Consider the following 11,413-nt stretch of genomic DNA (forward strand, 5'->3'; position numbering starts at 1 on the left):
AGTGTCTCCCCTTAAGTACAGTACATTAGCCTGTATGCCCATGATACATTGCCTTAGCTAAACCTTGAGCTAACTTATCAATTAGCTAGTAGCCTACCTTAGTTAACCATATTTGTTTTTGTCTTTTAGCTAATTAGCTGTAAACTCGAGGCACTGGCAGTTTAGTCATTTGTTCATCACCACTCACCTTCAGACAAGCCAAGAAAAGCCGGCATAACATGGGACAGTAAAGTGGAAGGTGCTGCTACCTGTCTGTCTGAAGAGACTGCCGACCTGATATTTAAATGTTGTATTCAATCAATATATTTTTGGAAAGGGAAACTGCACAAACAGCAGTAGATATATATTCATTTATAAAAAATAAAAAAGGGGGGGAAAAGGGCACTTTCTCTGGAGGAAGAAAAAGGGCAGGGGCTCAAGCCCACTTTTATGTCTATGTGTGCACGTCCCTGCTGTTTATAACTATAAGGATACTGTTCAATACATGTATGATAAAGTTCTTGTTTTACGATCCAGCGAGTCGCTTGGTCCGCACATATCCTGCATTATTTATTTATTATAACTGCATTTAGTTTGCTTACCCTGCAGATATTGTGAAAGTTAAATTGACATGCATTGAATATTGTCTCATATGTGACTGCACCTGGTCTTCACTCTGTGAACCGGATGTGTGTGGCATGGTGCTGTAATTGTAAGAGATACCTGTCTAGCAGCCCAGACCGCTGAAGGAGCCGATCCTCTCCAGCCGGACCCCGAAGCAGCTCCGCAGCCCCCCCTTCTTGTACCGGCTCCACGAGCGCTTGGAGGTCCTCGTGAGCTCCTTGAATAGACGCGCGAGGACGCTTCCTTCAGCCAGAGCTGAGTTGCTGAGGTGCGAGGGCCCCCCCCACTGCTGCTGGGGAGCTCCGAATAGAGCCTTGTCTGAGCTCCCATCCCGCTCCCCCCTCTCCTCCTCCGAGCTGCGGAGCTGCTCTCCAAACAGCTGATCCAGAGTCTGTGGCAAAACAAAGCACCATCTGAAAACATCTCCATCATCATTATTTCCCTGACATATGAGACATGAGACACAGTAATGAACTTTGTCTTATAAATCTTTATAAAAAAATAAACTGTAACTTCAGAAGCAGCTCTTTTGAAATGAATATTCCATGTTCCTCTCATCATCAGGGACTTACCTGCAGGTTACCTGCCCCTGCGCAGTGCAGCAGGACCAGCAGGGACAAACAGCACACGGACATGTTTGGGCTCATTTTTCTCTTTCTGTTAGGAGAACTATAGCTGTCGCGTGTCTCCGTCCCTGCTCCTCTCGCGTGTGTAGCGGGTGGGGGGCCAGGTGCTCCTTTATACTAACCTGATTCCGTCACGAGGCCTGGGAAAATGGACGAGGTGTGACTAATGGTCCTGCACGTGGGAGTACTGGCTGACCTGCTGATGGAATGTTCCAGGTTAATCTGCAGAGACAGCAGGCATTAAAGTCAGCTGCTGCTGCTGCTCCGGAGTAAAAGTCATCTCTGTTCTCAAGATATCTAAAGCAAGTTGATAACAGCACTTAGCTTCCCCTGCCAGATCCACACATTATTTTGTGTTTTTATCATATGAAGGTTATGTAAAATAATCACCTGAGAAGTACTCCGTTTTTTCAGTTTCATTTTTTTTTGTGACTTTTTGAATATTGAAGGTATTTCACTTACATTTTGTTCATTTACCCCTGCAGTTTTGGTCTTGAAAGGTCCCCCGCAGAGTGAAATCCCTTTTTAGTGTGATTGGTAAATGATTGATATTGGCATTTTATTCAAAACCCCAGATTGTGTTCAATAACAATGTTTTTAAAATAATGTCTTGCCACAAATTAGTGCATGCATTTACAGCTCCTCCACATCACGCTCTCTATTTCCTGCTTTGCTTCTGAGTGTAAATAGGTACTTTGAGCCAATCTGACACTCAAAAAGTCTGAAGGGGTGCATATGTGTGTGTGCGCGCGCCTCTATGGGACCTTGCTCCTTCATGCCCACCCCTCATCCTAGCCCCTCACAGCGCAGCCCCCTGCATTCAGGCTCGGGGCTTAATAATGAGTGATTGGCCCCTGTGAGGCTGGATCACTGTGGAGGTGGAGGGCGGCTAATTGGCATTCAGCAGCTTCTCAACTGGAGGGCTATCAGATGAAATTGACTCAGACCTCAGGGCAGCGGTTCCACATGTTTCTGTGGAAAGAGTCTGAACTCTCATCATTCCACCTGTGGCTCCTGTCAAGCAGAGACAGGTGTAGCCAGGAATCATCAGATCATACATTAAGATTATTTTGTTTTTGCATAAGTGAAGATGACATCCTTTCAACTTTTTCATATATTGTTGAATAATTTAATAATTTAATAAGATAATGTCGTCATTTATATTCAAATAATACTTTATAAAATCACAACATTTAATCAAAGTTTAATCTAAATTTAAAAAATTGATTTGTCACTTTATGTGTTAGATATATCCAGTAAAAATAAAAAGTACAATATTTCCTCCTGAAACCCATAGGCTACTTTAGTAATTGAGGAAATTAATGTTATAACATTGATTTTCCACATTGACGGTATCAGTGGCCAGCAGGTCTCTACAGCTTCAGGAGTGAGCTGGTTGTTTGGACTGGCTGACATTTAAACCTCTAAACTGTCACTTAGATGAAGAATGTTCCATCCAGCCTGACACCGGTTCCCCTCCATTAAAGGCCTTAATTAGAACATGGGTGACTCATCATCTAACGATGGAGCCTGCTGAACTGAGGAGGAACTCTGAAATGAGAGCATGATGACGTCAAAGCCTATAGACAGCCAGCCAGAGGTTCCCCACACCTTGAGGAGGAAGTCCCCCTTACATGACTGAACTAAAGTGGTGCAGGAATGAGTCCTAAAACTCGGAAAAAACGTAGCATTTCACCACTTCCGGTCCCTTGTCTCAAAGTCAAAAATGTTTTGAACGTGTATGTGGTTGGAAGCCTAACATAAAATACATAACAATAGCATTTTCAACCCAGTCTGACAAAAAAAACCTGTCATAACTTCGTTGGTCCAGGGAAAAACAAGTATTTTAATAAAAGAATACTCTCAAATTGTGACATGGCTAAAAAAAAAATCCTATTAATTTCTAACGGCCAGTGTCCATGTCACGTGAGCGTCAACTTTCCGAGCTTGTTGACAAATCGTGAGGTTTGTCAAGCAAAGCGGACTGGCGTCGTCATCACAACGATAGCAGAGGATTATGGGTAGTGTAGTGTCTTTAGCCATCCCAAACTATTTGTTTCTCAGAATCAAAAGGGAGAAACCCAAAGGCATTGTTCACAATTTTAACCAGGACAAACCGGTGTTTTTGAGTTGATGAGTACTGCAAATATCAGTGTGAGATCAATTCGTTTTTGTGTTTATAGTTTCTTGTTTTAATTTGAAATGTTTTCCCTCTATTGAATAGGCATTCAGGTTAGAGATGGCAAATCCGGATCCTTTTACGGACTCAGGGTCTTCTGAGTCAGTCATTGAAGAGATCCGGATCATACGAGTCCTTTGAGTCATATGAGTCAGCATCACCAAGAGCGTAGAAATCCTACCGGTGAAACCGAAAAGTTGTTGCATTTCACGAGCATATTAAACTAACGTTACATTAACCTCCGCTACACAGTGTCTTTTGCTTTAATAAAAAATGTTGATCACAAAAATGTTGGCAAATTTGGCAAATCTGAGTCTGCTGTTGACTCGTGCATGACGACGAGTCTGCTGGATCTCTGGATCTGCTGCTATACGGTTACAGCTCTGAGTCCGCACGAGTCTGCTATGTTTTGCACAGTGAGTCAGGATTTGCGAATCTCTGAGTCTGCTGTTGACTCGTGCACAATAGCCACGGGAAGTAGGGGTGCTGGAGGCGGGGCTGTGAATGGTGTACATTTGAAAAACTTCATGTTACTGTTTTTGAAATCTCTCCCCACTTTTGTCCGCACCCCCTAAGTAAAATGACTTCCCATTTCCCGCGGCTATGCTCGTGCATGACGAGTCTGGATCTCTGGATCTGCTATACAGTTACGGCTCTGACTCCCCACGAGTCTGCAGGAAGTGAAGGAAGTTCCCTTGATTCAGTGAGTCAGGATTTGCGAATCTGAGTCTGCTGTTGAGTCGTGCATGTTGAGTCTGCCTGGATCTCTGGATCTGCTACGGTTACGGCTCTGAGTCCGCACAAGTCTGCAGGAAGTTTCACTGATCCGTGTCCCCTGAGCCAAACGATAACTTCTGGCAGCTATCCTACTTGCTAAAGGCTAGGCAGATGGACTGGGGTACGTTGTACTGTGATTTTACATGTTATAAGGAGAGTAGCGAGAGACGCAATTTATAGTTTTAATTTATACGTCACCAGGTGTAGGACTCAAAGGACTCGGGTTAATGGAGAGGGGAGACTCGTCACGACCAGCTCATTACTAGGATCCGGGTTAATGATCCGGTTTAATCAGGACTCACCCATCTCTATTTGTGAGTACTCGAGCAGCAGCGTTCTGAATCAGCTGCAGCTTTCTAATTGTTTTTTTAGTAAGACCTATGAAGACACCATTGCAGTAGTCGAGTCTGCTAAAAATAAAAGCATGAACACGTTTTTCCAAATCCTGCTGTGACATTAGTTTTTTAATCCTAGATATATTCTTTAGGTGATAGTATGCAGACTTAATAATTATTGTAATGTGACTGTTAAAATTGAAGCTCTGCGATGACTTTTATTCGTTCCTCCTTTGCTCCAATAACAATAATCTGTTTTCTTTTTGTTTAATTGGAGAAGGTTCTTACTCATCCAGTCATTGGCGTGCTCAATGCACTTACTCAGTGTTGTAATTGGAGAATAGTCTCCTGGTGAAATTGTTATACATTTGGGTGTCATCTGCTATGATAACTTAGGTCGTTTTTTTTCATTATTTGAGCCAGTGGTAGCATATAGATATTAAAAAGCAGAGGTCCTAAGATGGAGCCTTGAGGAACCCCACATGTCATATTTGTCAACGCTGATGTGTAATTGCCTATAGAGACAACGTTTTGTCTGTCCTTTAAGTACGATTCAAACCATTTAGAACTGTTGCCGAAACTCCCACCCAGTTTTCCAGTCGGTCTAGTAATATGATGTGGTCAACAGTGTCAAATGCAGCGCTGAGATCTAATAATACTAACACTGACATTCTGCCACTGTCTGTGTTTAGGTGGATGTCATTGAATACCTTAACAAGAGCTGTCTCAGTGCTGTGGTGTGGTCGAAAAGCCTGACTGGAACAGTGTTACACATCAAAACCGTGATTTAAAAGCATGAAATCACTCAGCTGTTGAAAAACAACTTTTTCAATAATTTTGCCTAAAAATGGGAGGTTTTGTATTGGCCTATAATTATTCATTACTCATTGCTATTATATAGCATAATAGGTGAGCTTTAAGGCATTTCTGAAGGCAGAAGGGGGTCCAACCCGTTACTAGCAAGGTGTACCTAATAAAGTGGCCGGTGAGTTTACATTTATGTTGCATTGTTGGTGTAGCCTGGGACTTTTCATTCATTGCCATAACTACACTGTGGCTGTGTGTATGACAATAAAGCCTTTGAACCTTTGAACCTGGAAGGATTGACGCAGGACTCATGCAGTCTATCACAGTTTACCCTCACACCCTGTGGAGGTGATTGTGCTAGCCACCATGCCACATGAAATGCTAACACTCAATAAAAAAAATAACCACCACAGTTCATAAATCACAATTTAATACAGACAACAAAACCATACAAAAACACTACATAATACATTAAATTCTCCTTAACACAATTATTGGACTTAGAAAATAATAAAACATCTGGACACATGATTCAGTCCTGATATTTATCCCCATGTTGTTAATGTTTGGCAGTAAAACACAGGTTTCAGGTTGTGTTACTTCAGTGTAAACACCATTTTAACCTTAATGCTGTCTATTCCTGTCCTGGACTGATCCCAGACTTCCACGCCATTACATCATGCCCCCCCCCCCCCCCCCCCCCCCCCCCCCCCCCTTCCTAGTCCGGTGGAAACACTTGCCTGCATATGTTGTACATGTGACCCCATAGTGCCACCTTTACACAGATAAGGATATTTTTACACAACAAGGATGTTGCTGCATATACTTAACACATGTTCATGGTATTCTTAACACAGATCACATTAATAAGAGGAATAAGAAAGGACTTTTTTTTTGTTCACTATTGCTTTGTTATTGGTCAGCGATGGGGTGTTGGTATTTTTTACTACTAAAAGCTGACAGTCTTGTAAATGTATACAGGTGATTGCTGTAATATTCATAATCTCATAGTAATTATACTCATAATCATACAGTATTGTTAGATATAATCTGTATTAAGCCCTCTAGATCAGTGGTTCTCTACTGGTCAGGCCTCGGGACTCACTTTTTCCTTTGTCAATAAATCGTGACCCAAAATTTGAACCACTCAAATCTATTCAACAAAAGATCGTGCTGTAATATATATGCTTTTCAGCATACAATATTAATTAAAGTGGAGTACAGTGCATATATCCCTTCACAGAACTAAAAAGGTTTAATGAGATGATGGAATCAATGCTGAACTAACATCAAAAGGCACACATGCTGAAAACCCAACCCCAGACGGGGGGTCTGGGGGGATTCTCCCCCAGGAGATTTTTAGAAATACTAACATATAAACTACGGATTCTGGTACAAACTGAGAAGAAAATAAATATATCTATTACTACCCCAGATATTAATAATATGTTATGCCATTGTTTATTTTTCACTTTGTTCTGACAGCTGAACTTGTCTGTGTGAATTACTTTAAATTGTGGGTAAGGGTAGATAGCCCCCATTGTTCTGTGACCTGTCAATCATCAAACCGGGGGTCATATTTCATTATGTGTTCATTTTTATCTGAAGTTGTACCCATGGATGTATAAAGAAGAGTTCTACCGCAAAGTTATTCTCCGTGGGGACTTCCGGCAACAATCTTGATTTTACGGAGCCCCCTAGGGGACATGGAGAAGAAAAAAAAAAAATGTTTTGCGAGATATCGCAAAACCTTTGCGATATCTCGCAATACTTTTGCGAGATCTCGCAAAACCCCTTTGCGAGATCCCACTAAAATGTTCGTTTAGCGCAATGTATTTCCGACCGGTTCAGTTCGGCAACCTACAGTACTCTGGGGCAGCTTGTAACAGATGAAAGAGTCATGGAGGAGGATTTGGAAAGGTTTCTTCGCTCGAGAGAGGTCCCACAAGAGGACATCATGAAAATGCAAAGTGACAAGGTGGGTAGAACATTCAGTCAATTCACGGAATAAGTTACCGTAACAACACAGAGCCTGGAAAAGTCAAACACTTTATAAGTAATATGGAGGTAGCATGGCAGTTTTAATACGAACGTGAGTGACACAGTAAACTGTGTGTTTTTCTCATCATGTACCGTGCAGCTTAAAAAAATCCTTCTGTAAAAATTGTAATGCTGACTTCTGAATTTGATAAGCTCCGTTTGTTTACAAGTTAAGTGTTAGGTAGGGTGACGTTAGTACTGTGTAGTAACTAGCTTGCTACCTAGCTAAAAATGCGTTATTTGTGGTACAAATAAGAATGGTTTTTGGTAATGTATTAGCTATTTTATTTTTGCAGGTTGACAAGGCAGTGCTAACCATCATGAATGATGAACAAATGGCAAAGTATATCACTTCATACGGTGACCGAGTAGCTGTCCTCTCCTTCTGTCAACAAACAAAGTGCAGCACAGATAAAGAGACTCTTCTACAGACATTAAGAGATAAAATAGGAGCACGGAAAAGTAAATCAAAAACAAAAGGAGCATTGTGTGGTGCATCAGGTGTGTTTCAAAAAGAAGGTGAAGGGATGTCAAGACAAAGAAATAATGCAGCAGAAAAGACTTCCAGGAAGATTGAAATAGGATGGCTTCATTTTCACAATAAGGAATACCAACAAGTGAGGACCTGCAATGGCGGGGGAACAAGACATGCATCGGTGGAAAAAACAACAACTGTTGCTCAGCTTTTGGAAATGGGAAAGAAGCTATTCTTCCCAAATGGCCACTCAACAAAAGGGCGAGTTGAAGACTTTACCTTTGATGTCTGTGATTTTAAAAGAAACCAGATCCCTTCAGATGACACTGTTGGCAGACTTTATGAACAAACCAAACTGAAGCTGCTTAGATTTGACATATCCACAAAAGAAGAAGCCCACCCAACAGATCAATCCCCATCTGAGGTAGAAACAGTTAGTGAAGATTCCTTATCTTTAGATTCATCTGTTGACATCACTGAGGGAGCAGACGCACATGGATCTGTTGATGCAGATGAATTGATTACAGATCTGCCGGAGCGTGGATATTCATCTGACAGCGACAATAGCGATCAGGTTTGTGGCAGTAGGAAATATAAAGTCACTTTAATGACAGGGACAGATGGAAAGAGATAGTGCTTGAATATTAAACTTCAGGTAATAACTAAATTAAAAAATGATGTACATGGATTTCATAAAACAGAAAGGTTCCATTGTGTGCCATCAGTCACCACAGTTTGTCAGCAACTTTCTACATAGCTATAGTTATGGTAGGCCTATTTAGCACACACTTTTGTCCAAGGCGTTACCAACATACCTTCACCTCTGTATGTTTCAATTTTTCCAGGACTTTGTTGTTGACATGTGTGGTCAGACGCATTCATTTCTTTGTGTTGCATATTTTTTTGCAATTTCATACTTTTATTTGTAATGCTTTGAAACACATCACTTATCTTAGAGACTCTGAGGGAAGATTGAAGAATATCTAAAAGTTATTGTACAGTACCTTTATGCTTAATAGGCTAATGTGTAGTCGTATGTATTTTTTTGCACACCATTTGATATTAATTGTGAAACATGTTTTTCTCCCTGCCATTATTACAAATGACTGCTGACAACAAAAGTTGTTTTTTGTTGCATTTCCAGATACAACCAAGATCAAAAAAACAAAGATCAACCTCTGACACTGTGACAGCAGAAGGTCCAATACAATCACATCGCTCCCATTCAACCCCAACAGAGGAGGCAGATACACTTTTATGGGATCCGGAAGATGATCTTTGGGGAGCAGGTGGTGATGAGATAGTTGTGATCAAATGGAATGACGTCACACATGATCACTCAGGTAATGTGATCAGGAACGTTTTTGGGTTAGGGGGTAGAAATGCAAATATATGTATTAAAACCAAACCAGTAAACACAGAAAAGATTGAGAAATGTATTGCTACTTCAATTCAATCAATTACATAATGAAAGCTTTAGCGCAAGTTCAATAAGGAAGACCTAACTCGAGTCACTCACACGTCACTCTATGGCTCCCTTCCCCCCTCATTAAATATGAGGGCGTCACGCCTCAGCAGCCAATCGCTGCACATGCTAAATGCCTTAAATACCTGCTCTTCCTCCCTGTCAGTTGTCATTGCAGATGATCACACGCAATGGTAGTTGCAATACAATACTGCTTCTCGTGAGAAAAAACCGTAAGAAACAACTAGCTCAAGATGTCCAACTCGGACAATTCGGAACACGAACTTTCTCTGGAAGTCTCCGATCCCGGTTCGGCTCCCCACAGCGGCTTATCAACAGAGGAAGACTTCCTCATCGCCCGGCTCCTGCAGCAGGGCTTTCCCACAGCCCCAGGCCTCACTCTCTCTCAGCGGCGATAGCTCTCGGACCAGGTCTCCAGCGTAGCTCCCCAGTCCGGGGCAGCAGCTCCAGCCAGCTTCCCAGAGAGCAGGACGAGGCCGCAGCCGCGGAGGTAAAAAAGGGCAGGAAGTCGAGCCCTCCAGGATCCCGTCCCCCTCCAAAAAATCCACCCCTTCTCAGGCTCGCCAGTCCGGGAGCGTCACACACCCCTATGGAGAGTAGCGCGGCCGGCTCCCTGCAATCCCTGGCTAGCTCCATGATAGCTATCGATGCTCGCCTCCAGGCTCTGGAAGACTCCGCCACAGGAGCTTCAACTTCCGTTGCACTCAGGTACTAGTTTTAACGAAAACGTTTGCACTCGACCCTTACACAGGGTTGGGTCGTAACGGAATACATGTAACGGTGTTACGTAATCGGAAGAAAAAGAAAGAAGAAAAAAAATCAGTACATTCAGCTGGCGTTACATTTGAAAAAACGAGTAAACTGAGTGCAGTTACTTTCGTAAACCTGAAGTGAATACTTATTGGAATTATTGGTGGAAAGTTTCCTCACAATGTAATATTCATTACCGGCAGAACCGCGTGCACAGCGCTGCAGCGTATCTGCGAGCGAGAGATGCAGCGTGTCCGTGAGGCCCCGCCCCGCACGCAGATGAGAGAGAGAGAGAGAGTTCTCTTTCAAAACATATTGGAAGGTAGAAACGGAGATGTTTAGATAAAACGTGGAAGATAACGTTTATGTAGCATTTATTTATTGTCGAAATGATGACATTCATAACGGGATCAAATCTAACTGAATGGCCTGCTGCTGCCGAATGCATGGGGCAAGTAACTGGGAAAAGTTTTAAAAGTGATTACATCGTTTCAGATAATAAATAATAACGATAATGTATTCTATTTAGGGGCGCCTTTCAAAGCACCCAAGGACACCTTACAATGCATACACTTTTCCAAGGAAAGGTTTTAAGACAGTACAAAGAATGCAGTCTGGGTGAGTTTTTCTTTTTATGTACGGTGCAGATGAGAGAGCTGTCAAGAATGACACTAAAATGTTGTGTTCGTGCTCTTCATAAGCCATTAAAACAGTAAAATACGTGTCTCCCGTTCACCAAAACATACCCATCTGTTATGGAAAAGAAAGTATTCTAAAGAGAAAGAAGAGGAAAAGATAAAAAGAAGATGAAAAGGAGAAAAGAAAAGATAAAAAGAAGAGGAGGGAGGAAGAAAAAGAAGAGGAAAGGAAGTATTCTAAAAGTAATCTGCCACCGGTACCGGCGGGATCGTGGTTAGTTTCCGATGCGCAGAAGAAAAATCTAAAGTCTAAAGTATCTAAAGTAAATTTCTGCCTACGCTACTGGTCCGCACAGCAGCAACAACCAATCACATGAATCTCTTGCCCCCGACACACAAAGCAATAGCAATGTTAAAACTAAGTAAACTGGAAAAAAAAAAAAAAAAAAAATCCCCAACAGGCGAAAACCTACCAGTTTCACCCACTGTCTCTGCCTCCTCCCTCCATGCCTCGCTCCTCTGGTTTGTATCCCGGTAGACGAACAGAGACTGATCATACAGCACCGGGTGATTCACTACCGCCATAATGAATTTTCCATCACATTTTTGGAATATGAGGAATTACCTGCGTAGTCTCTCCCAACATACACGCGGTCTGATTGGCTAGCGCTGTACCGGCAGATTTGCATAAACGGGA

The 11,413-nt window shown here is 42.1% G+C and overlaps 1 protein-coding gene across 1 annotated transcript; it reads right to left on the minus strand.

The window, feature by feature from the left end:
- Positions 1–706: 706 nt before the first annotated feature.
- nppal (natriuretic peptide A-like) lies at positions 707–1,250 on the minus strand. Its single transcript, XM_034235924.1, has 2 exons — positions 1,176–1,250; positions 707–994 (listed from the first exon to the last, which is right to left on the minus strand). The coding sequence occupies exons 1-2, from the start codon at positions 1,248–1,250 to the stop codon at positions 707–709; spliced, it is 363 nt and encodes a 120-aa protein (XP_034091815.1).
- Between the last annotated feature and the right edge of the window lie 10,163 nt (positions 1,251–11,413).

Source organism: Gymnodraco acuticeps, unplaced genomic scaffold, assembly GCF_902827175.1.
Source record: "Gymnodraco acuticeps unplaced genomic scaffold, fGymAcu1.1, whole genome shotgun sequence".
Lineage (NCBI taxonomy): Eukaryota > Metazoa > Chordata > Actinopteri > Perciformes > Bathydraconidae > Gymnodraco > Gymnodraco acuticeps.

What these genes read in the sequence shown, in the direction of transcription:
- nppal (XM_034235924.1), bottom strand. Translation starts at nt 1,250, where the DNA reads ATGAGCCCAAACATGTCCGTGTGCTGTTTGTCCCTGCTGGTCCTGCTG. An exon ending in CAGGGGCAGGTAACCTGCAG is followed by an intron (nt 995 to 1,175) that starts GTAAGTCCCTGA and finishes GTTTTGCCACAG; the next exon opens with ACTCTGGATCAGCTGTTTGG.